The sequence below is a fragment of the Megalobrama amblycephala genome, linkage group LG24 (genome assembly GCF_018812025.1).
Source record: "Megalobrama amblycephala isolate DHTTF-2021 linkage group LG24, ASM1881202v1, whole genome shotgun sequence".
NCBI lineage: Eukaryota > Metazoa > Chordata > Actinopteri > Cypriniformes > Xenocyprididae > Megalobrama > Megalobrama amblycephala.
In genome coordinates, this window is record NC_063067.1 from 6,334,291 (window position 1) to 6,360,670 (window position 26,380).

Consider the following 26,380-nt stretch of genomic DNA (forward strand, 5'->3'; position numbering starts at 1 on the left):
TGACCCTCGTTTGTGAATCAGTCCGGCGTAAAATGACGACATGTCAACAACACTCTACTACAACAACTCTTCCTCTTCTCTAAAGCAGCCCAAAATGGCCTCACCCCCTTTGTTGAGTGTTCTCGGGGGCGGGGTTTATGTAAAATTTAGGGTTTGTGATGTCAACAGCCTGGGAAGAAGCTCGTTGTAGTCCTTAAACAGCGATTTCTGTAAAAGAAAATTTCTCCCTTTGCATTGAACTTTGAGCGTCGTAACTTTGCAGATGTTGTTTATGATCAAACAGCAACATTACACACTAAGTAAAGTTAAAAAAGTGAAATCATAAAAAAGGACTACTTTAAACCGAAAATCAAGTTGAATATTGTATAACTTATAAACAGTTGAAATTGCATAAATTATTAATGTAAAAACATATACTGCCATGACTTTTTTTTACAGCATGCATTCCAAAGAATATTGCTTCTATTCATAATCTGCCAATTCTGAAGGTTTCAAAAAAGATTAGAACGATTTGTTTTCTTCTAAATATTTTCTTAATGTACATGTATTAATAAAATTAAAATCAACTTATTCATTTTCTTGTTTGTTTGAAGCTCTATGAAAGTGATTTTGACCTTTAGCCTCTCTGTTCCAGTCAAAAAGCTTTTTTGTGCATTCTGTTATGAAAGCCCATATTACATCATCTATGTGAATAAAATCAAGGCCTACATTTCTTTTTCTCTCAGAAATACATATTTTGGAATTAAAATGCATTCTTTCATTATAACTTTAGAGACCCCATGAACCTTATTAAAAGGAGCAGTTTTCTGTCCTGTGCTGACATATATTTATTTTGGATGTTTGGGCAGGACAAATTGCAATGCACACACCTCTTTGTTACACAATGCACCAATTACAGCCATGAACTATGATTTGCTACTTTGTAGTCCCTTTTCAGGTTGTATTAAAGGGTTAGTTCACCTCTAAAATGCATTATTAATGAAAACCCTGACCTTATATTACAGATTACAGTGAATTAACAGACAGAAGTGAATTAAAACAACATGCAGTTCAAGATCTGCATGCGTATAAATGATGCAGTTCAAACCCAAGAGACAAATATAAAACACATGTTCTTCTGGGTTGACCTATTTGTCTCCCAATGGCTCGGGAACTTTCTTGATGTGAATGACAAACTTATATTGTTTATATAGTAAAGTGAGAACATTTCTACTCACTGAATGCGTAAAATATGTTTTCCAGAAGATGAAATCCACACCAGCCTCATACATCACCTACAATCATGGAAAAGTTGTTTTCAAGAGGAACAGAAGACGTTAATTTTTTGGCAACACCACTTATTCCTCTTTCCTCTTCTGCGTTCTCTCCCTCTCTGGCTCTTCACACATCTGGAAGGTACGACGGGTGGCTGCGTCTCTCCAGCGCTGCTGATCTTATGATGTGTTTGGGCTGTTTCAGGAAGCTTTGACACGCTGGACTTTTGCTTTAACTCTGTTTGGATACTTTCAGAGGGAACTGAGGTATGAATCTATACTTTCTGAATATGCATACATGCTTTTTTTCCTCCCAACCCATTGAGATTTCCCAGAGCATGTGAACTGATTCCAGCTGTTTTTGATGTTTTGACGTCGAGCAGGTGTTATCTTGGTGTCATGTGTTTTTCATACTACTGTATGTTTTATAGTATCTGACCCACGAGTTACAGTTAGTGTTACATAACAGTGAACTTTATGGAAACTCTGAACAGAATGTCTGGTTTTTTTCTGCATTAATATGAAGCTTTTTATTGTTTGCGAAAGGAGTTGAGCATTAAATATGTAGTGCGGTCCAAAAGTTTAAAAATGCTTCCTTTTTGCCTTCCATTCGAATACAGTACAAGCTTTTCTTTGAAAATTATTATTGGCATAAGAATTTGAGTGAATTTGAGACTGTTTTAGTGTTTGGTGTAGCCTAATGATCATGTTCTCCACACTCTTAGAAAAAAGGTTCAATGGGGTTCTATATAGAATCCTATGGTTCTTTATTCAATTTATTAAACTCTTTATGCCAAAAATGTTCTTAGGTTCAGTATAAAACCTTTTCTACTACACTGTAAACCCTAACGCTCAAAATACTTAATTGTTTTGAGAAGGACAACCTTAAATTAAACAAATTAGTTCAGTTAAATTAACTGTTATGAGTATTTTGAACTTTTTTCTTTTGAGTTCACAGTACTAATCTATTTCAAGTAAACTAAACCGTTTCATTGTTTTGAGCTGTATGAACTAATTTCTTTTAATTTAGACAAACTTAATTTTAACTGAAACTGGGCTGGGATTCTTATTTCCCAGCATGCTTTGCCTATGGCATTCAAAAGGGAGAATAAATGCTAAAATTAAGTGTTATATAATGTTTTTCATGCAAGATTAATGGTAAGGGAGATTTAGTAGTGATTAATGTTAAAAAAAAATGGAAAAGTTTTTCCTTTGAGTTTTTTGCGTACAGACGACAATGTTGTCAAAACGATCCCTGTTCACATGGATCCACGAAAGCAACTAAAAACACTGTATTATTCATGCCAGGCCAGAATATGGCGATGTTACTTTGTAAAGAAATACTAGGCACCTATAGACTGAACACGTAATATGCATGCGTATGACGTCAAAGTTTTAACAAATTTGCATATTTTTTTTTTACTTTACACGGAAACTATAATAGTATTGTTTTCAAAAACTTGCACTTTGAATCCATCTTCATAAGTTAGCATTTTCAGACCTCTAAAATGCCATTGTCGTGTAAATGAATGGGCATAAAGTAAAGCATTTTTAGTTTAAACGGTGCCGTGTAAACGCCCCCTAATGGCGAGTTCACACTGCATGATTTTAGGCAGATTTTCAGATTTCGCCGACAGATTTCGCGAGATCGCCAACAAATTGCCCAAAATCGGAGGCAAATTGTTGCTCGTTCACATAAGTAACAATCACTCAGTGTGAATGATCAAAGAAGCAATCTGAGAGAATTGACGATGCGTTGCCGACGGCGTGAGATATTTGGCATGCTAAATATCTGGATCTGTCTGAGATTCAAAATCCTGCTGTGTGAAATGTGTTCATCGACGATTACCTACAGCCAATGAGAGAGCAAGATACAGGGCAGAGGGAAGTATGGGGAGGATTTATAGACTCGCGTTTCTTTTTCTCCTTTTCGCAGCAAATTAGTGCATAGACAGTTTGGATCACAAGCTTCTTGCGGGCTAACATTTTTAATAACATGAGATCTCAGTCTCACGCGTGACCTTGCGTTATTTCCTTGCATTACTTCTTGTGTGTGTTTGGCTGTGAAACGTAGTTTGCGGACCAGACAGAGTTGTCGGCGATTCTTCATATCGTAACGTTAAGCAATGTGTCGGCGATCCATCATGCAATGTGCACACAGTAGCGACTGAATGCTACGCCAGATAGTCTGCAGTGTGGAAAGAACAGTGATCTGATGACATTGAAAATTGCGCAGTGTGAACTCGGCCTAAAGAGTACATGATTTCATATGATCCAAAGAGCGTCAATGGAAGCAAGGAAATCATGTGATCGATGTCACAGTGCAGAATGATAAATATTTGTTTTTCTTTGGTTTAGATTATTGTGGTCTGGAACTTTTGGACCTCACTGTATATAAATTAGTCAGTGAAAAGGATATTTGGGATGCTGAGACTCTGTGATAACCATGATTTTGCCAAGTTGGACATGTTTCTGGATCAACATCCTTGTTGACACTGGAAAAAGATTCCTGTCAGCTTTAAGTTCATGGTTAAAGCTTGACCAGATAATTTTCCTTGATTTTAGTTAATGTTGCGGTTGGTTACAACTATGTTTGTTTGACTATGTTGAAAACACATTATGATGCTGGAACATGTCCTACTTGTCTGAGTCATGATAGGTTTGGAGCATTGTTGTTGTTGACCAAACATTGAAATCATTTTAATTCATTTAAATAAAGCTGAATATAAATATTACACAAAAAGCTTAGTTGAAAATTACAAAAGCTGTCTTGGCAACTACACTGTAAAGCTGTAAATAAAACAAAGATTTTTGGAGTATGTATTACAAGAAAATGCCATTTAAGTCTCTCTACTTGAAAAAAATTACTTGCCATTTCTTTGTAATTATTTGGGAAATTTACTTAAATTGTATCAAAGTAAATCACCAATTTTTTTTATTGTAACCTAAATAAGTTTAAGTTGAAGTACAAAAATTACTAAAACTTAATTGAAAATAAATTAAAGCTAAATAGAAATATTTTTAAAAAATAATAATAATACAAAAGCACAACTATAATAAATAACACTGATTAATATTTTCCTTTAGCTTTATTTTTATATATACAGTTCTCACTTTAATTTTAGTTTGTTTTATTTAAACTAAAATTAACGTGAGAACTGAATATATAAAAATAAAGCTAAAAGAAAATATTAATAAATCAGTGTTATTTATTATCATTTAACTATTACAGTTTCTCATATTTTGAATTTGCATTTTTATATTTTCATTTTCATTTTAGTTATTTTAGTCATTGTGTTGTTTATTTTTTATAAGTTTTTTAAAAAATATATGTCTATATATTTTTTTATTAATTTTCATTTCAGATTTAGTTTTTGTTATTTTACATCAAGTTAAACTAAATGAAAGTGATAAATGTTGCCTTGGCAGTCTGAAATCTAATAAGTTTTTTATTTTTATTTTATTTCAGTTTAAAGTTTATTATATTTATTATATCAAAACGTTTGTTTTATTGAACTATCCCTGTAATATATACTATAGAAATAATACTAAAATAACACTGGTTTGGAGCTGTTCTCATGCACAAGTTATTAGACTGAGATTTTTCTAGAAAGTCTTTTCCCTCAAGCTCCCGCTACAATCCAGCTCCTCCTGCTCTCACAGCGATGTGACCCGTGTTTATGTTAGACACCTGTTTGAGATTGTTGGAACTCATTCCAGAATTTTTTTCCCAGTTCTTTTTCCTTCCAGTTATTTAAACGAGACTTCAGATGTGGAATGTTGGGGTTTGTATGAACACGTTGGAGAAAAACTGCTCTCAGATCAGGGGTTTGGTGGTGTTTTCACATGGTGAATGAATGCAGACCTGTGTTTATTTACTGAGGCGAAATAAGCCGCATTAAAGCACCACAATAATTGCTGTTGTTTGGCTGTTTGCCATAGAGCAAAATAATGCATATAGAATAAATGTATGAATAATGAAAAACTGTAAGATATACAAATAAATATGGTTCTCTGAGAACTGAAATACAGGTTTAATAGGATTAACAAAAAAATTGATAATGCTACTCTTTTGTCTAGAGATTAAACTATTCATAACACACAAACCTGGAAAATGATATTGTTCAGAATTTGATGTTTTATTGCTCAGGAGACCGAATAACCCAACAAGTACATTTTTGACTTACAACAAGAGTTGTATGCTGTCAGCAATTAATTTATTTGGTCTCTGATGAATTTGTTGAAATATTTGACTTTTGATCACAGACTTTGGTTTCTTGGCAAACCTGAGTGCAGTTTGAGACATTGCTGATTTTATTTGAACCTCCAGAAAAGAGCTTTTTCTCAGCAGAAACATCTGAGAAGCAGGAGACTTTGTGTCTTTGAGAAATTGCATTTGACAGAGATTTCAAAAGATCTTATTTGTTATTTTTCCTTTCTTTTAATTTGTTATATTCAGAGAGTTAAAAAAAATATCTTTATGTGTATGAAAAGTTAAATTTTAACTTGGATATAAACACTAGGACTTGGTTAAAAATATTGATTTCTCAATTTTAATCGATTTCCATTTTGAAGAACCGATATTGATTCTTAAATTCCAATAATCAATCTTCCTGCCTAGGCTGTTTTCAGTTGATGAATGAACAAATCTTTGTAGCGCCTCCCATCTAATAAATCACAACAAGCTTTGTGCTTTTTTACTTCTGATATGAAACAAAGAGTCTCTAATTGTTCAGACACTTTGCATCACAGAAATACATTATATTTTAAATTGAAATAATATTTCACAGTATTGCTGTTTTTTATGTGTTTGATATACACCATGATGAGCTTGAGACATGATCACAGAGGGTTTTTTCACAGCCTACCTGACTGAAAGGCCTCATTATTATGCAAGTCATTAGAGCTTATTATGCGATTCTTTTGTCTTCTCAGGTGTGAATTACAGGATTATTCATGACGATTCACGCCTCCACGCATACTGTGTTTCTTGACAAAAAGTGTCTTACAAAATTTGAGGCTTCTCCAGGCCTCAAATCAGCCTCCGACTCCAGAGGGTTAAAGGGGACCTATAATGCCCCTTTCACAAGATGTAATATAAGTCTCTGGTGTCCCCAGAATGTGTCTGTGAAGTTTCAGCTCAAAATACCCCACAAATCATTTATTATAGCTTGTCAAATTTGCCCCTATTTGGGTGTGAGCAAAAACACGCTGTTTTTGTGTGTGTCCCTTTAAATGCAATTGAGCTGCTGCTCCCGGCTCCCTTTCCAGAAGAGGGCGGAGCTTTAACAGCTCAACAACAACAAAGCTGGAGAATCTCACGCAGCCGTCAGTAACGGTGTTCAGCCTTACATTGTTCAAACCGGAGTCGACACTGATAGAGAGACTCAGGAAGAAGTTACAACTTGACGTTTCTGAATGGTTAGTGGATACATTTATGTAGTTGCTGTGGAGTTGATTCAACTCATCCACTAGCATGTGCCGTCATGTTCATCTTTTGTGCAAATCCAGTGTTGAATTGACCCTCGTTTGTGAAGCAGTCTGGCGTAAAATGACGGCATGACAACAACACTCTACTACAACAACTCTTCCTCTTCTCTAAAGCAGCCCATCATGGCCACGCCCCCTTTGTTGTGTGTTCTTGGGGGCGGGGTTTATGTAAATGTTGAGGCTTGTGATGTCACCAACCCAGGAAGAAGCTTGTTGTAGTCCCTACCAGCCATTTGTTGTAGTCCTTAAAAAGTGATTTCTGTAAAAGAAAATATCTCCCTTTGCATTGAACTTTGAGCGTTGTAACTTTGCAGATGTTGTTTATGCTCAAACAGCAACATTACACACTAACTAAAGTAAAAAAAGTGAAATCATAATCAACCACCCCTTTAAAAATATGTCAATTTTATTGACAGATAGCTGTAACGCCTCAGTTCAGGCGAAGCAGCAGCACAGAGCGCAGGTGAACTGATCATGTCTTCCACTTTACTACTAGTTATAGCACAAAATAAACATGAATGAACATCAGAAGGTATGTTGAAAGATACAGTACAACTTATCGAAATTTCTATCATGTCTCATATAATCGCTCAGTGTTTCAACCTTGAAAAGACGTCAATCAAACAGCTTGTAAACAATGTCACGTAATGTTACATTTACCTCAAAGCCTTTTAAAATGCGTTAGTCAGCTAGGAAACTTATCTAGAGTATTTTGCTAAATATATGCACTATTTATTACATTTTTATCTGTTCTTAAATAATCTATTAAATGTTTTTTTTTATAAATCCATCATGTTCTTTAACAATTAAATGTTTATAGACCTATTTTTTAACATAATTAAGTAATTAGAAATGTATTATTTAATAGTGTTATTAATTATTAATATAAAACTTCCTTATGTGCAATTTAAATATAAGTAGCCTACGAATCAGTTAATTTCAACCTTTCAAATGTACTAACTGGGATTCCCTGTATAGTTTGCATAATTCGTTAAGAGATATTTTTCCCTTGAGGAAATTAGCCATGTACTGTACCTCAATTAACTGATATTGAATCTAACTGAATGGAATTTGAATCGAATCACAAGCTTGTGAATTCGAAGCCGAATCGAATTGTGAATTTTGTGTCAATGCCAAGCCCTATTAAACACACTTACAAGAAGGAAATCTAGTAAATGTCACTTGGTAAATTCAGAATGCATCAATCCTTTTTTTTGTGTGTGTGTTAATGCCCAGAGGTCCAGATCTGGTTCGGTTCTGGCTGGATCGGAGTTGGAGTGAGGGTTTCAGATCTTCTTTGGCCCGAGCGAACGCATCCAGGCCCGGAAGTATGGATCAGCGGCGCGGCCTGCTGGAGCTGCTGTGTTTGGTTCTGCTGGGCTGGACTCTGGTTCGCGGTCAGGCGGAAACAGACTTAAAGGAGGACGGTGAGGCGGAGGACGCCCCTGGAATAGTGGAAAATGTGGAGCAAAAGATGTTTTGTCCGGAGAACTGCAGCTGCACCGAGGAGGGGGCGGTGGACTGTAACGGAGCGAGCCTAAATGAATTCCCACATGAGTTATCCGAACAGACCCGTCAGCTCTCGCTGCAGGTGCGTGGGTTTGTGTGCAGATTGTTTACCCAGCACATTTTCTCTGAGTATTTTGTTTCTTGCTCATTTGCTCATAAAATCAGACTGAAATGTTAAAGGGAAAATTTTGTCATAATTTACTCACCCTCATGTTGTTTTAAACCTGTATGCATTTCTTTCTTCTGCTGAACAAGATATTTTGAAGAATATGGCTAACCAAACAGTTGATGGACCCCATTGACTAACATAGTAAACATAGAAAGACTATAGAAGTCAATGGGGTCTGTTTGGTTACCCATATTCTTCAAAATATCTTCTTTTGTGTTCAGCAGAACTCATACAGGTTTAAAACAACATAAGGGTCAGTAAATGATGGCAGAATTTTCATTTTTGGGTGAACTATCCCGTATATAGGAGTTTAGTCTGGTGTTCTGGAGCGGATTCATTTATTAATAAATCAAAATAATTACTTTTTTTTTTTTCTTTTTTTTTTTGCTCACCAAGGCTGCATTTATTTGATCAAAAATACAGTAAAAAAACTGTAATATTGTGAAATATTATTACAAAATGGAACTGTTTAGAATCGTTTTATTAAAAATAACTGTTTTGTATTTGAATATATGTTAAAATGTAATTTATTCCTGTGATCAAAGCTGAATTTTCAACATCTTTACTCCAGTCTTCAGTGTCACATGATCCTTCAGAAATCATTCTAATATGATGATTTGATGCTCAAAAACATTTTTTTTTCATTAGTATCAATGTTGAAATCAGTTGTGCTGCTATATATTTTAGTGGAAACCTTGATATATTTTCTTTTTTCAGGATTCTTTTATGAATCGAAAGTTCAAAAGAACAGCATTTATTTGAAATGGAAATCTTTTGTAACACTGTAAATGTCTTTGCTGTCACTTTTGATCAATTTAATGCATCCTTGCTTGCTGAGTGCATTTTTAAAATCTTACTTAAATATTTGAATACTCACATTTTAACACGATTTTACCAAAAAAGTATGTATAATCAAGTAAACATAAGTTGCTTTGTCTTGAAATATTACTAAAAAATTAGGGATGCACAATATATCGGCCACCATATCGGTATCAGCTGATATATCTTCATTTTTAATGTTATCGTTATCGGCCCGATAAGAAAATTTGGCCGATATATTAAAGCCGATAAATAATGGATTATTTGCTTCAGCTGATACACTTCAGACGCGCACTCTTCACCACGATGGTTTTGAATTGCTTGAAATATGATTGAAAATCACTCAAAAATGAAAATACAGTTAAGTGCAACATGTATCATATAGGCTACATAAAATTATAATGAGAACTGTGTGCTTGGGACATGGCTTTTAATGGAGAAACTTTTGTTTTTGTAATCAATTCTCTCAAAAATGATATAAAAATTTAGATTTATCGGCCAATATATCGGTTATCGGCTTTCAAATAGAAAGAATTATCAGTTATTGGTATCGGTCAAAATTTTCATATCAGTGCATCCCTACTAAAAATATAAGTTATTTTTACTTTATAAAAGTCAGTACATATTTCTCAGCAAAAAGAGATGTGTGTCACGACCTGAAGGGGATGAATTTACAGTTAGGCCTGTAGTAAAACGCCCTTTACTTGCTCAAAAAGTATCAATCAGATGACAGTTCAGCAGGTTTTTCAGCAAAGTTTTGATTCAGAGGCCTTGTGTGTTTATAGGGTTAAATGCCTTTTTTTTTTTTCTCTGTCCCAGAATAACCAAATCACTGAGGTCACGCTGGAGCATCTGTCACATCTTCAGCAGTTGGAGACACTAAACTTACAGAACAACCGCCTCACGACACAAGGTACAGCTGATGGGAGGGGGATGAGAGGGTCAGCGGAGGACAGCAGCTGAAAACAGCACAGAATAATCTGTTACAGAGGGTCAGGATGAAAGAGAGAGAGGGCAGGATGGAGGGATGATGAGGGGAAGGGTGGTGAAAGAGCTGCTGTGTTTGGATTTCACTCTTTCCTGCATGTGTGGTCAACATGACTGTTTGAAGTGGAAAATGTTTTTATTTAAATAAATCAGCAGAAATATCAGATTCCTTTTTTTTAGAAGAGTAGTTTGGCCAAAATTAAAAATTCTGTTATTATTTAGGACTACTCGCCCTCCAGTTGTTCAAACACACATGCTGCTCTGTTCATGCATATGAGCTAAAAAATCACCATAAAAGCTGCCCATATGACTTGTGTTTTAAATTCCAAGTATTTCGAAGCCATAATTTGTTCAAGGTGTCATTAATGTCAAACACTATTTTTCACAAACATGTTGCGCTAGTTCAAAAGGTCTCATGGGGTTTGGAACGACTTATAAAGTAAATTAACAATTGAATAGTACAAGAAGTGAACTATTCATAATGTCCATGCCACTGTTCTAGAAAGAAAGAAATTGATACTTTTATCCAACAAGAATGCACCAAATTGATAAAAAGTAACAAAATATTTCTGTTTCAAATAAATGCTGTTATTTTCAACTTTCCATTCATCATAATATCTTGAAATATCACAGTTTGAACTGTTTTCAACATTGATAATCAGAAATGCAACATATTAGAATGATTTCTGAAGGGTCATGTGACACTGAAGACTGGAGTAATGATGCTGAAAATTCAGCTTTGATCACAGGAATAAATTACATTTTAAAATGTATTAATATAATATGAATATATAGTAAACAGTTATTTTAAATTGGGGCTGCATAGCTGCAGGCCAGTCAGGGTGCCCATGCTGACACGTGAGCATCAGAACTGGACCACAATGCAATGGAAGAAGGCGGCCTGGTCTGATGAATCATGTATTCTTTTACATCACGTGGATGGCCGGGTGCGTGTGCGTCGCTTACCTGGGGAACACATGGCACCAGGATGCACTTTGGGAAGAAGGCAAGCCGACGGAGGCAGTGTGATGCTTTGGGCAATGTTCTGCTGGGAAACCTTGGGTTCTGCTATCCATGTGGATGTTACTTTGACACGTATCACCTACTTAAGCATTGTTGCACACCATGTACACCCTTTCATGGAAACGGTATTCCCTGGTGGCTGTGGCCTCTTTCAGCAGGATAATGCTCCTGCCACAAAGCAAAAATGCTTCAGGAATGGTTTGAGGAGCACAACAACGAGTTTGAGGTGTTGACTTGGTCTCTAAATTCCCCAGATCTCAATCCAATCGAGTGTCTGTGGGATGTGCTGAACAAACAAGTCCAATCCATGGAGGCTCCACCTCACAACTTACAGGACTTGAAGGATCTGCTGATAACATCTTGGTGCAGAAACCACAGCACACCTTCAGGGGTCTAGAGGAGTCCATGCCTCGACGGGTCAGGGCTGTTTTGGCAGTAAAAGTGGGACCAGTACAATATTAGGAAGGTGGTCATAATGTTATGCCTGATTGGTGTTTTATTGGTGTGTATATATATATATATATATATATATATATATATATATATATATATATATATACACACACACCAATAAAACATATATATATATATAAAAACATATATATATATAATACACACAAACATTAATAATTAGTGAAATAAAACATGAAATGAAGGTATGTGCAGCATGTCAAGAATAACGTGTATGTGTGTGCAGGCCTTGACGATGAAGGGTTTCATATTCTGGAAAAGCTGAGCTATTTATACTTGGCAAATAATAAGGTGAGTCACCAATGTTTATTCTAACACTCATCTCTCTCCTTCTCTCTCTCCTCTCTGTCTTGCTCTCCTTTGTTCACTGTCTTACTTGAATGCTTAGATGTAAAGTTTCCATGATTAATGTATTAATGTATAAAGGCCAAAGTTTACTTATTTTTACGCGTACACGAGGGTCAGCGTACAGTGCGTGCGACACGAATTTCGTCATCAGAAGAATATGTGCGTACTGTACGCACAGGTCGCACACATTTTTTTTAACTGCATTCCACATTTTTCTGCATCAAAAAAAAAGCTGTAATTTAGTTTTCCATGACCGTTTTTCCATCCTTAGAATTAGTTATTTTGGCTACTGTACCTTTAAGACTTTATGCAAATGATGTCTGTCATGATTGGCCTCATATTCCAGCATAGTTAGCTCTTTCGTTCATCATCATCACTTCCCCACTGCCATTTTGAAGTGTGTTCAACTTCAAGCGGAAGAGGGAAGTTTATTCGGACAAACCCTCGACCGCTCGATTTTGACATAGGGAGCGAGTCTACTCAATATGCACACTTCAGGTGGATCCACAGACCACAATGCAACACGATTGTGACATCACAACAGCAACTCGCAGTGCTCGCACTTAATTTACCCACAAGTGATCAAAGGTTTAGGGTGTTCCATTTAAACACATTTCAAGGGCCCTACCAGTAGTGGGCGCTTGTTCAGCATAAACGATGATGTACATCCGAGTGAACGAGATGAAGAGAAATTAGTGAGGGAAGGGCATAAAAATCTGGACTTAAACACAGCCAGTAGCTGTCAAATATGGGCGGTCATATGATAATGAGCTAATGATTGTTGCATCTTAATTAAAAAGAATTCTAAACAAGCCATTTTTGCACCATTTTTTATGTCTACTCATAAAAAGTGTTTGCCAGAGTGTTGCTTTGTGGTTGCCTAAGTGTTCTTAATTGCTGTCAGCACGTTGCAATGTGGGTTTTGAGGATTTTTTTTCGCCTGTTTTATGGTCCGGCAGGTGAAAATGGTGCGTCTGATCATTTATCACATCTGGAACACATTCGCATGTCAAGTTACGCCTTTATTCTCAAGGTTTCAGCATGTTGTGCTAAAAACCAAACCCACGTTTCTGTTTTGCACTGTTCTGATTATCATGTAATCAGATTTGCTGTGGTGTGATTTAATTGCAACATTTTTTGGCAAGTGCACACGCTTTTCATAACAAACTCCTTGTCCCTGCCAGTCATAAAACAGCAGAATTAGTTGTTTCGACATAAAACCAGACAGAGTTTAATTTAAAGGCCAGGGTTTTCGGTCACAGCCCCTGAGAGTGACTCACTTTTGAGTTTTAACATTTGTTTTCCAAGAGTAAAGCCATTCCCAGGTCTGTTTAACGCTGACTGGTGGGAACTTGGTAGGTTTGATGTTTATGTTGGTCATGAGACAGTCAGTTTTCGTGTTATCAGGAGCCAGTTTGGCTCATTGCTGTTTAGCTCCGGCAATCCCTAGTTCCGTCAGCGGAGTGGATTTTTCTTATGCCAGCTGGTAACAGCGACGCGGTGGCAACAGGCTTTAGCATGCCCTTGTACCGTGCCAGCTTTCCCTGTTAATCACCCAGCTGTGCATGCCAGGCGGTGGGAGCTAAAGAGGTCCTGACGACCTCCAGAGTGTGCGCTGGACAGATTTGTAGCTGATGGACTTAAAAAGGATAACGGCAAGAGAAAGAGATCCTACTGAGATTTTAATCTCACTGTCGTGCTATAAAAGTAAGACAAAGACACACCAATAAAAGGCAAAGCAAATGGCAGAAACATACGCGCTGATGTGAATGTTTGCCGTTGATCCCACTGGATGTGTTACATGCATTCTTGCAGTACTGAGTCAGTGTTTTGAGTGATTGCGAAGAACAGATAATCAGTGAATTTGTCAAAGTTTTGTGGCTTATAACAGGGGTTTTCAAACCAGGAGGCTGAAAGGGAGTGTCAAAAAAAATAAATAATAATTAATAATAATAATAAGATTAAAGTAAGTAAATAGATTAAAAATAATTTATGGTAATAAAAATGTGGTTAAGATAAAAAAGTTAGTTACTAAGCCTCATGCACACCAGGAGTCCGGGATGATTATCGCGTGCTTATCGCCAGCGTTTTTCGAGACGTCATTCGATGCGTCTTTGTGTTCATACCCAAGCAATTTTCACTGACGATGCGCCAAGTGAACGTGCACATGAACTCCCTGACAGTAGATGGCGCTTTAACCTCTTCCACTACAGCACACAAACGATGGCGATGGTCAAAAGTTTGCCGGAATGTTACAAGCCTATGTACATGAAAGAAAATTAAGTGAAATGAAACGCCATCGAATCCTATTTGATCCCTGTGAACAAATGCGGCAATCTCATTGGTTGGCCAGTTTTTAACGCTGCACGTCAAACCAAAAAAACGAACCCAAGGTGTTTTTTCTAAAAAATGGTCCCACTGTGCACAAGCCTTTAATTTATTAAATAGATTAAATTAGGTTAAAATAAATAAATAATAAATTTATAGATCTCATCTAGCCGAACAACTTCTGCACTGCATGTCATTAGCTCCGCCCAACAGGAAGTCAGCTATTTAGGGTTGTTTGGAAATCGGGTTGCTCTGGAATTTTTATATACTCCTCCTAGCGGATTCGTCTGATCGCCACCAACTCGGTCAACAAGAAGAGAAGACATTGAGGATGCTAAATTGCAGATGGATTTTTGATATCTCTAACAGTTTGGCTGTGGCAAGGCAACAAATTTATGACGAAAAAAGTTAAACAGGAAGTGTGTTATAACTTCTGCATATATTGACTGATTTTGATGAAATTTCAGCTGTGTGTGCATTGTAGGAGGCCGATCACATGGATGTGATTATTGTGAGTCAAAGTTATAGCACCACCAACAGGCAGCCAGGAAGTGTCACTTTCAAAATGCTTTGAAATTGCCCTCTTTATCAGAATAACGTCAAGACATGGCAAATGTAGACCTGTGAAAGGATTCTTGATATCTTAAATACTGTTGACATGTCAACGAATCAAACTTTAATGTCTTTAATGCTTCAAATTGCATGAAACTCGACTCACATCAGAGTTGTCGGCCAGACAGCAAAGCCTTAGAAACAGGCAAGGAGGAGGGCCTCTATAGCGCCACCTTTTGACAAAAGTGGGGGGTTAGTTTTACCTACAGTCACGAAAATTGGTACATATATTGGTCTCATCGAGCCAGACAACTTTCTAATTTACAATCATTAGCTCTGACCAACAGGATGTCAGCTATTTTGGTTTGAATGTGGATTTTTTGAAAAATCATGCTCTGAATTAACTACCACTCCTTGGGGGTTTATATGAGTCACACCAATATTTTTCAACATGATACCAAGACATTGAAGATGCAAAATTTTAAACAGATATTTGATATCTTGAACAGTGTTGCCATGGCGAGGGAATACATTTCTACAACACATACTGTTGTTTGCCTTCTCTACAGTAGGGAAGTGTATGATTTTGGATGCAGCTGTAGTTTTTGCAAATACATGCTATAATGCTCCTTGTGGCAACACTAAAAGCACAGCATTAACTTGCATTGCATTACATATTGTTAGCTAGAGGTGTCATTCACATAGGTTCACACAGATCCTCAAAAAGCCTAAGAAGCCAAAGTAATGTGTGCATGAATGAAATCTGGAAAAATATTGAAACACATCATTAAAGCTCATTCTGAAAACATTTAAAATAAAAAATAACACCAATAATGGTTTGACCTTTCAGCTTGTAAGTCTCTAAAGCATGTGAAGTTGGTCTTATGTCTTCTGTCAGCTCTCTGCTCATATCATTTCTCTTTTCAATCTGTTTGATTCACACTGTTGCGCTCAGAAGGATCTACGGACACGGTCTCTCTTTCTGCAGCCCTTTTCAATCTCCGGACTCATGCTGGAGGCCTTGATCGCTGCTCTAAGACTCGCACTTCAGCTCTTTTAGTGGCTCATAGTCCGTGGCTCCCTTAATCTTTCCTTTGCATGCACAACTGTAATATAAATACAACTTTTTCAATGAACGTAAAATATTTCTCCTTGAGTATGTTAGAGGTGAATCGCAGCTGCCGTCACCAAATGGCATTGGAAATCCTGAGTTGTATTCAGTGTATTGTGTGTGTGCTTTTTCTTTGTGATGCGTGGGTAAAGTTCTGGTTACTAGAGGTGAGGAAATTTATATTTCAGAGAATTGAAATATTTAACCTCACAATGCTGTACTGACATCCTTAGATTCTTGTTTTTGTGATAATTTTAGTATTTTGGAGTAAAAAGTACCAATGAAGTTTTGCATTAAAATCACTATATTATGACTCAGATATTGATCTAATATCATATCACCATGCTGTTTCTTTTCTTTCTTTTAAAAAAATGTATTTTATGTAATTTTATGTGTGTGTGTACATATAAAATCTGAAAAATCAAATTTGAGTGTTCCAGTAAGCAATATATTATAATATAAGCTATATATATGGCTGGAACACTCTAATCTGATTGGTCAACATCAGCTTTCTACAGTCAAATATTTTTAAATATTGATTGCTAATTTGTGTAATTTACATATTGCCTCAGGCATACAATTTCCAACACACACTACCGATCAACAGTTTGGGATCAATACGATTAAAAAAATAATAAATTAATAGTTTTATTAAGCGGCGATGCATTAAATTAATCAAAAGTAACAGTAAAGACGTATAATGTTACAAAAGATTTATATTTGAAATAAATGCTATTCTTTTGAACTTTTTATTGATAATAGAATCATGTGACTCTGAAGACTGGAGTAATGATGCTGAAAATTCAGCTTTGATCACAGGAATAAATTACATTTTAACCCCTGAACTGTCACCCTTCTTTTTAAGCATAAGGTTTACTGTAAATCAAATGTACTTTACTAAACATTTATATTTTTAATCAAAATATATATTTTACAAAATATATTTTACTCTAAAATTGCTATAAAATCAAAGCCATATTTCTAACCAAGTTGTTTTCCAAAATTGAAGTTGATATCACAAAAATTAAAGTTGCTACGAGACTTTTAGACGTAATACCAAAAAGAGCCACCATGTGACGGCCACATTCCATTAATTTTTTTTTTTTTTTGATGCATTCTCCTGTAACAAATTAATAGATTTCTGTCACAAAACAGTTGCCAAATATGGATCCTTGAGTCTAAGACCTTTCTGACAATATGTGTTTTGTCAAGATTAGAAAACTTTTGACTATAAAATAGTTTAAAATATATTTTTTTTAATATCAAACATGACACTGCCCACTAGGGGGAGGAGCCCTGCTAAAATGTCTGATTTCAAAACTGTTTTCACTGGATGAATTTTGAGTTTTTAAGCTTTTTAATGATACTAGTTTATGATGATTACTAAAATATGTGATAGGAAAAAAAGACAATAAAAAAAGAGCGCCAGGCGTCCCAATAGCGGGATGGTGACCATTAAGGGGTTAAATATATTCACATAGAAAGCAGTTATTTTAAATTGTAATAATATTTTTCACAATTTTACTGTTTTTACGACAATTTGCATCAAATAAATGCATCATTGAACTGCAGAGCGCTAGTTTAATGTCTCTGGTATCACTTTGTGCTCCCTTTTTCTCACATAATAAAATAATTTAAACTCAAATTAATCTTTCCTGTCCATTTTTTTAAATTTATTTGCTAACTAGCCATGTAAATAACCCTTTACGCTTCGTGACCACGCGAGTCTGTGTCAGTGTTCATTTTGCCATAACGACCGACTTGTTTTGACATTGTCCTTTAAACGTGTTTGCAGCTCACAGCAGCTCCCAGACAACTCCCTCCCTCTTTGGTCAGCGCTGATTTCGCTGCAAACCAGCTCACCAAAATCTACCCCAACACATTTGGTCAGAAGCCTGTTCTGAAGTAAGCCCAAAATGCTCTTTTCACTTGTTTTATGTGTTGCTTTGTGACTCAGTGTTAATGGTCTGTGTGCTGTGCTTCAGGTCAGTGTATCTCCATAACAACAAGCTAACGGATGCCGGTCTGCCAGAGAATATGTTTAATGGATCAGACAACCTTGAGATCCTAATTATGTCCAGTAATTTCCTCCGTTATGTCCCAAAGGCTCTACCCACTGCCCTCTACCGCCTACACCTGAAGGTGAGACCACTGCGGAGCTCATTAAATGAAGAGTTCACACAAAAACAAATGTTCAGTCATCGTTTACTCGCACTCAGGTTGTTCTAAACCGTTTTCTGTCTTCTATGAAACACAGATATGCACTGTCGAAAATCTAAAGTGCTATTTTTTCACAAAAAGCACTGTAAAAGTGGTCAATATGCACTATATTTCAAGAGTTTTGACCTGAGAGAACAGCAGCTGTTGGATTGAGAGACTATTTAATTTAATTGTTCTGGTCTCCGCCCCCTCATCCTCCTCCACCAATCAGAACCCTCTATCACAGCTGCTCTGGGGCACATTCAAGCTCAAACTGGTGCGCAATGTTTTGCTACGGTTTCTGGGTTGAACGACATGTTTCCTGGAAATGGTGTGCAACGGGGTTTGAGATACACTTTCTCTTGTTTGGTGGGTGTGTCAAAAATGTCAGCCCAATCAGCATCAACATGTATATAAATCTCGCGGCATTAAAGAGACATCTTGCGCAATGGGTCCAAGTAAAGTCGTTTACAAATGTGTTCTCTTTTATTCTGAATGGCAAGGGCAATGACTGTAACATCGAGCATATTTTGCTGCATTAAACACATATTTATACCGACTTCATCAGGTTCTAAAAATTCTTCAAAAAGAACACAAAGAATGGCATTTCTCAGCAGCCATAGTTGCAACACTTGCGTCATCAGAACAGGGTGTTCAACGCACCACCATTTCCATTTAAAAAACGTTTTGCAACGTTTTGTCGGGGCTGAATGCAGCCCTGGTTTAAAGGAGGTTATAAAGAGATCACAAAAAAAAAAAAAAATGAAATGTTTGAACTAATCTAAGGCTGTGGTGAATGATTATTTTGGTACTCTAGTAATCGGTCGATTATTTTGACGATTAATCAAGTAATCTGACTTTTTTGCGGTAATAAAACTAGACCTAAGTGAACAAAAGCCTTTCAAAAAACGATTAATCGCATCCAAATAAGTGGCATGAAAGGTTGCAGTGATGAACATTGTAGCCGATCACAGACATGTTGTGGAGCGCATGAAAGCAGTGATCTCGTCATTACAACTCAGTTTCTGCACATTAACAAATGTTTTCATCATACCTAACAGTGCAAACACGATATAACTAAGAGATTTGTTGAATAAAACGGGAGTTTTGGCGTGAGTCCAGTGCGCGCTGTTTGAGTGACAGCTCCAGCGATTGTAAAGGGAGCGTTCTTTGATCGCTTTCTGTATATAATTTAATCACTGTTTAAATAACAGATTATTTTCATCCTACTAAGAGAAACAACGTGAAGTTGAGCGTTTAGTCACTGATTTGATTTACTGACACATAGACAAAGATCATCTGACTGTACATGAATCATTAATATCAGCTCAGGCATTAGAATGAACACAGTTACTTACATGTTGTTGTATTACTGTTGAGTCCATATCGTAAAAGCTTGTTTGCAAAGCCTGCGCCAAAATGCAACTGATTTACCAAAGAATCCACAGTGAAATGTACCGAATACAAATAAATAAAGCTCAATAAATAATCGCTCTTCTCTCCTCGTTATCTCACTAACACACCAGTGGGTGGGGCTAACGTTGCAATGATGAAGTAGGCGTTGATTTCTTCTGCAGAGGCGGCGTTTGACCTATCATTTGCCCGGTGTCAATAAAAGCTTTTATTGGACTAACTAGGAAGTTTTCAGTTCTGAAACTTACAGGATATTCTTATAATACAATGACCTCTTACATATCAAAAGCTCAAGGAAAAGTTGATTTCTCAATTCATGACCCCTTTAAACCTGGTTTGACAAGTTTTGATGTGCCATATTTTAATTGAATGCAAATTTTCATAAGAATAACAACAGGATGCCATTGTAACAAAAATTGCCTCAATACACATCTCTGAAACAAAAATAAACAGCCATGAATGTTTATATGACTGTTTGTCTGTTTTTATGCAGAACAATAAGCTGGAGAAGATTCCCGCAGGTGCATTCGATAATTTGTCTCATCTTCGAGAACTTTACCTGCAAAACAACTTCCTGAGTAATGATGGCATGGACAACGAGACCTTCAGGTCAGCATGACTGAATAAACCAAGAAAACCATAATTTACCTCCCACTCTTTCTTCTGCACGGCTCTCTCCTTCTTCATCTTCTTGTAAAAACTCAGCTATAACTGATGGAAAATATCCTGCCTTCTCTCATCAGTCACTTGAACAGTCTGGAATATCTGGATTTGTCCAATAACAACTTGACCGCGGTTCCCCTCGGGCTGCCCCGCAATATCGTCCTGCTTCACCTGGAGAAGAATCACATCCAGAGCATCACAATCAACGCTCTGACGCCCATCCGAAACTTGGAGTACCTGCTCCTCCACAACAACCACCTCCGCTCCCGCTCCATCCATCCGGCCGCCTTCATGGGCCTCAAACGTCTCCACACCGTCCACATGTACAACAACCTCCTAGAGCGAGTTCCCCGCGGTCTTCCACGCCGTGCAAAAACCCTCATGCTGCTCCACAACCTCATCAGCGAGATCGGGCGCAACGATCTGATCACGCTTTACACCCTCACGGAGCTCAACCTCAGTTACAACCGCCTCACCAGTGCCAAGCTCCACAGAGATGCCTTCAGGAAGCTCAGGATACTGGAGACCTTGGATCTGTCAGGAAACAAGCTGCAGGTGCTGCCGTTGGGACTTCCCAAGAGCCTCCAGGTTCTGAAGGTGAAGGACAACCAGATGACTGAGATACCGGAAGGAGCTCTGCTGGGAATGAGCTCGCTGAGGGAGATCTACCTGTCCAACAATCAACTGAAGCTGAACTCCATCTACCAAGGAGCGTGGCAGGAGCTGAGCGTGCTCAAGGTGAGAGATAGTGATAGTTTGTCCTGATTTTGAAGTTAAACTACTAAAAATGAGAGAGCATCTTCATTGAAAGCCATAAGCCCACCACTAAAAAGACTAGTGATGGTTCAGCATGAAATGCAAGTTGCGATAGTGGTTCAGCATGATTCAGCATGAAATGCAAGTTGCAATAGTCTTTTCTTCCCTATTGTGATGTATATCTGAGTGAAATTGCTTCTCAAACAAGAACAAATGTAGGACGGGGCTTGATTTTTTTCCATGGGGAATTGATTGGATGGTTGTGGTTTGCTATTGATGAATCTCATGTGAGTGACAGGTTGCCCCGCCCTCATGCCAGTAAACAATGATAAAAATATATATAATATGAGCACAGATAAATCATTTATAATAAATAGGGATGCACCTAAATGAAAATTATAGGCCGAAACCGAAAATTCAGGATGCATTTGGCCGAAAACCAAAATTAATCAATTAATTAATCAAACTTATTTAATAATCAATACTCGAATAGCTAAATATGAGTTGTACAAATGTTTAGATTGCACATAAGGCAGTTTTTATGTCAACTTTTTAATTGTTTCTTCAGTTTGCTGGTGAAATATAAACAACAATAAACTGTAAACTTGTTTTCATGAAAGATTTCAGTTTTAAATTTCATGAAAAAGTAAAAAATTTAAAAACAAAAGCATAATTGGACCCCTTAAGAAAGAATCTGATCGCTTTGATCTTTATTTTATTATTCCCGATGAAAGAGAGCTTGTTTTTCTGTTATCAACTGGATAAGAAAAGCAGACCCAATGCTCTTACAGATTCTGCTGATGTTTCTGAATGGTAAAGTCCAGTTTCACATTTCAAAGTTAGCCACATCTCCCTTTGATATGTGATATATGGAGAAAAAGAGGATGCTGAAACATGTTTTTTGTGTGTTTCAGACGCTGGATCTCTCCGGTAACATGTTGTCACACATTCCTCCTGACCTGCCCGAGTCTCTTGAGTTCCTTCACCTGCAGAGCAACAGAATCAGCTCGGTTTCTGCCACAGCCTTCCTCAACACACCCAACATCAAAGGGATCTTCCTCAGGTGACTCTCTGCTCCTTTATATTTCTCTCTTTCACTTGTGATTTTGTGTATTGCTTGTAATTCCACTCGTAGTACATCATTTATTAATTCATTAAGTCAATTCAACACAGGATTTGCACAAAAGATTAACATGACGGCACATGCTAGTGGATGAGTTGAATCAACTCCACAGCAACTACATAAATTTATCCACTAACCATTCAGAAACGTCCAGTTTCATTCTAAAAGTTGTAACTTCTTCCTGAGTCTCTCCATCAGTGTCGACTCCGGTTTGAACAATGTAAGGCTGAACACCGTTACTGACAATATCCTCATTTTGGCTGCGTGAGATTCTCCAGCTTTGTTGTTGTTGAGCTGTTAAAGCTTCGCCCTCTTCTGGAAAGGGGGCGGGAGCAGCAGCTCATTTGCATTTAAAGGGACACACACAAAAACGGCGTGTTTTTGCTCAAACCCAAATAGGGGCAAATTTGACAAGCTATAATAAATGATCTGTGGGGGATTTTGATCTGAAACTTCACAGACACATTCTGGAGACACCAGACACTTAAATGACATCTCGTGAAAAGGGGTATAATAGGTCCCCTTTAGTGACACAGTTTTCATTTTTGGGTGAACTAACCCTTCAATCTAAGCCCTGTCTGTGAAACCAGATCGGCACATGTTAGATTTTTGTCCATTCTCCTGATTTTGCATATAAACAGGGTTTATCACCATTCTGATGGCTTATTCATTGCCTGCATGTGTTTGTGCATGTCTGTTTGTGTTTTGGTGTCAAAACTGGGAAAAAAACCCAGATGATTTCAAAATTTCCTGTAAACATGGCTTGCTTGCATTGTTGATTTTTCTAATGAGCTGATGCGTTTTGTACATGCAAACACTCATTGGGTAATATGATCATTTGTGATCGGATCAGTGGTTTTATTGTGGGTTTCTTTTTCTGAAACTCTGTGATTCATTTTTGTGGTCTGTTGGATCTGTTCTTCTATAACAAACTTATTTCAAAGTTTTCACAGCTGTACTTACTCCCACATAATGTGAGGTGAGAACATTTCCCATAAAATCATACAGTAACATAACTGTAAACTGAGTCGGGGAGCATGTGGAGCGAATGAAATGGTGCATTTTAAGAACAGTTCTCAAAATAGTTTGACCTGATTTGGTTTCAGAAACACGAGAAGCACTGAAATTTGGACTATTTTAGGTGCTGTTTGAGACTTTTACAGGTTTTCAAGAATAAATTAATTATTAAATTGATATGAGAGGATTAGTTCACCAAAAATGAAAATGGTCCCTCACGTTGGCAGAAGAACAGAAGCATTCAAGAACCAAACAGAACATGAACATTTTCAAATTCTGATATGAGTTGATTCTCCCAAACGAATGCTCTTATGGGAGAGGCAGATGAAGAGATGGAAGAAAACGAGAATGATGGATTCATGTGCATCAATAAAACACTCAGTTTCAAGTGCGTGGGTGGATGACGTCATGGACTTGATGGAAGTTACATGCCTGAGCCATTACAACCAATGTCAGGGTAACTTTTAAGCAATTTAGCTAGTCTATTAATAACAAAATGGGCTGGAGTGCTGAAGTCCTGTTTTGATTTGAGAACATCTGATGGTCCAGGATTGAACCACTCATCTTTTCTGAGAATTCGCTCGCCATCTAAACTGGAATGAGACGGCATGTTCGAAAATGAACTTTTATGTGATTCTTCCTTTCCACACTACAAAAAATTATGTTCTTCCTTAGTACTCCATTATAGTCTTGAGTTTATCATAATATTCACAATATTCCTCATTTAAATAATTCCCACCCAAGGCATATGCAAAATAAAGGCGCGGGGCTTGATTGAGTTAGTTAGTAGTGTGTTGAAACTGGCGGGTATGGTAAGGGGCGGGACATTTCCCAAACACACTCCAAGCGCTTGACCAATCACAACACACTGGTCCAGCTGACCAATCAGAACACACTGTGCTTTTCAGAAGGCGGGGCTTCATAGAGACAGGAACTAAACAGAGCGTTACTGACAGACTGGGAAGAGAGGAGCTGCAACAATGGAGAATATGAGGAAAATAATGTGTTTTTGAACATTCATGCATGAAAACCTGTTCTAGTAGAGCCCAAAAACAAAATCAAGACTTTGTAAAAGGTGCATTATAGGTTCCATTTGAGATATTAAATCTTGTTTTCTGGAAAAAAAAGAAGGAAAAGAAATGGAATAAAGTTTATTTTACTGACCGCATTGGCCATTGGCCTATTTTCTTTTTGATGCATTTTTTTCAGAAAACAAGACTTAATATCTTAAAGGGGACTTATTATGCCCTTTTACAAAGTCCTGAAAAAAAACTTTTTAGGCTCTGCTAGAACAGGTTTTCATTCTTTCATTCAGAAACAAGACATAACATCTTAAGTCATTTTACTTCTCAAGTAAATGTATCTTTTCTTTTTTCTTTTCAGTGCATTAACTATTTCTCTGCCTCTCATCCTCTTTCTCCGACAGATTTAATCGCCTCTCAGTTCATTCGGTATCCGAAGAGTCTTTTTCTCACCTGTCCAAGCTTCAGGTGTTGGACATTGGCCACGGTAACATCTCTCCCAACCGAGGCCGAGGAGGAGAAGAAGAGGAGGAGGACTTACCGTACGAAGAGGTGGAGAAACGCTCGTGAGACAGGAAGGAATGGAAAACAGTAAAATTCACGCCCTGAACTTTCCTTCACTCAAAAATAAAATGAAAATGACAACCAGTTTGAAATCATAAATGCATTTTGGCTGCTGACAGAATGTGATTATTTCCGAAAGCATTGACTGATTACATCCGAGTGCATGGGAAGATATTTCAGACATGAAAAAGGAAAATACAAATTTTGCTACTACTAATTTTTCTTTTTTGTTTTCATCAAAAATGTGGCTTTATGTTGTAATCGGATGCAATAGTACGAAAACAAGTGTCATATACAGCATGTAAATATCTGGTGCAGGATACCGGAAAGTTTTATTGGTTGTCTTTTATTTTTTGTTTTTGTGGTGTTTGCTCATTCATCATGACTCATTGCTCACTGTGTCTGTGTATGAAACCATTTTGTGCTATGAAATTATAATTTCTTTCTCCAGAGAAAAGGCTCATCTGAGTATTTTTTTCTGTAAAGGAAGACTGAACAAGTATGATGTATACCAGCTCTTCTGAAGACATGTGAAAGCTTTATGTGAGGAAGAGACACTCATAAATCTCATTCATATTCAAAAGTCGTGCATCAATGTGCAACTCTAAATTTTCTGTTATTGATAGTTTGATGTTTAGATTACAACTTTAATTTTGGTCTGTTACACAAATCTATTGTATGATTTTTAAGGATTTGTAATATAGTGTGCAGGAGATATAGGTTATATTTGTTTGTTTAGAACTTGACTGCTGGATTGTGCACCATTCAGAATCTGTTGAGAATGTTTTTCTTAAATTCCCATCAATAACTGAATTTGAATTGAATTGGAACTGAGGTTCCAAAGAGGATCCAGAATGGAATTTGAATTTTATGAATGAATAAATGGAAATATTAAGTGTAATTTTAACAAGAAAAAGGCAAAAAAAAAGTTTTAAAGTTTAAAAAGTCTTAAAGGGGACCTATAATGCCCCCTTTCACAAGATATAATATAAGTCTCTGGTGTCTCCAGAATGTGTCTGAAGTTTCAGCTCAAAAACACGCTGTTTTTGTGTGTGTCCCTTTAAATGCAAATGAGCTGCTGCTCCCGGCCCCCTTTCCAGAAGAGGGCGGAGCTTTAACAGCTCAACAACAACAAAGCTGGAGAATCTCACGCAGCCAAAATGAGGATTGTCAGTAACGGTGTTCAGCCTTACATTGTTCAAACCGGAGTCGACACTGATGGAGAGACTCAGGAAGAAGTTACAACTTTTAGAATGAAACTGGACGTTTCTGAATGGTTAGTGGATAAATTTATGTAGTTGCTGTGGAGTTGATTCAACTCATCCACTAGCATGTGCCGTCACGTTCATCTTTTGTGCAAATCTAGCATTGAATTGACCCTCATTTGTGAAGCAAACCCTCTTCTCTAAAGCAGCCCAACATGGCCACGCCCCCTTTGTTATGTGTTCTCAGGGGCGGGGTTTATGTAAATTTTAGGGTTTGTGATGTCACTGACCCGGGAAGAAGCTCGTTGTAGTCCCTACCAGCCATTTGTTGTAGTTCTTAAGCGATTTCTGTAAAAGA

The 26,380-nt window shown here is 37.1% G+C and overlaps 1 protein-coding gene across 3 annotated transcripts; it reads left to right on the forward strand.

Moving 5' to 3' along the window:
* The first annotated feature begins 299 nt into the window (after positions 1-299).
* podn (podocan) lies at positions 300-25,269 on the forward strand. Of its 3 annotated transcripts, none has more exons than XM_048178184.1 (10): positions 306-1,520; positions 7,980-8,334; positions 10,060-10,153; positions 11,948-12,012; positions 17,856-17,965; positions 18,046-18,202; positions 20,166-20,281; positions 20,416-21,073; positions 22,006-22,154; positions 24,658-25,269. In XM_048178184.1, the coding sequence occupies exons 2-10, from the start codon at positions 8,074-8,076 to the stop codon at positions 24,821-24,823; spliced, it is 1,776 nt and encodes a 591-aa protein (XP_048034141.1). In that variant the 5' UTR covers positions 306-1,520; positions 7,980-8,073; the 3' UTR covers positions 24,824-25,269. The 3 variants fall into 3 exon arrangements, with proteins under 3 accessions (XP_048034143.1, XP_048034141.1, XP_048034142.1); XM_048178185.1 differs by lacking the exon at positions 306-1,520 and adding an exon at positions 6,631-6,674; XM_048178186.1 differs by lacking the exons at positions 17,856-17,965; positions 18,046-18,202 and having other exon boundaries at positions 300-1,520.
* Positions 25,270-26,380: the final 1,111 nt, after the last annotated feature.

Bases quoted from the DNA above. Each gene is read 5' to 3' on its own strand.
- podn (XM_048178184.1), top strand. From the start codon at position 8,074: ATGGATCAGCGGCGCGGCCTGCTGGAGCTGCTGTGTTTGGTTCTGCTG. The intron at 10,154-11,947 runs GTACAGCTGATG...ATGTGTGTGCAG, and splicing joins CAACCGCCTCACGACACAAG to GCCTTGACGATGAAGGGTTT. The intron at 18,203-20,165 runs GTGAGACCACTG...GTTTTTATGCAG, and splicing joins TCTACCGCCTACACCTGAAG to AACAATAAGCTGGAGAAGAT.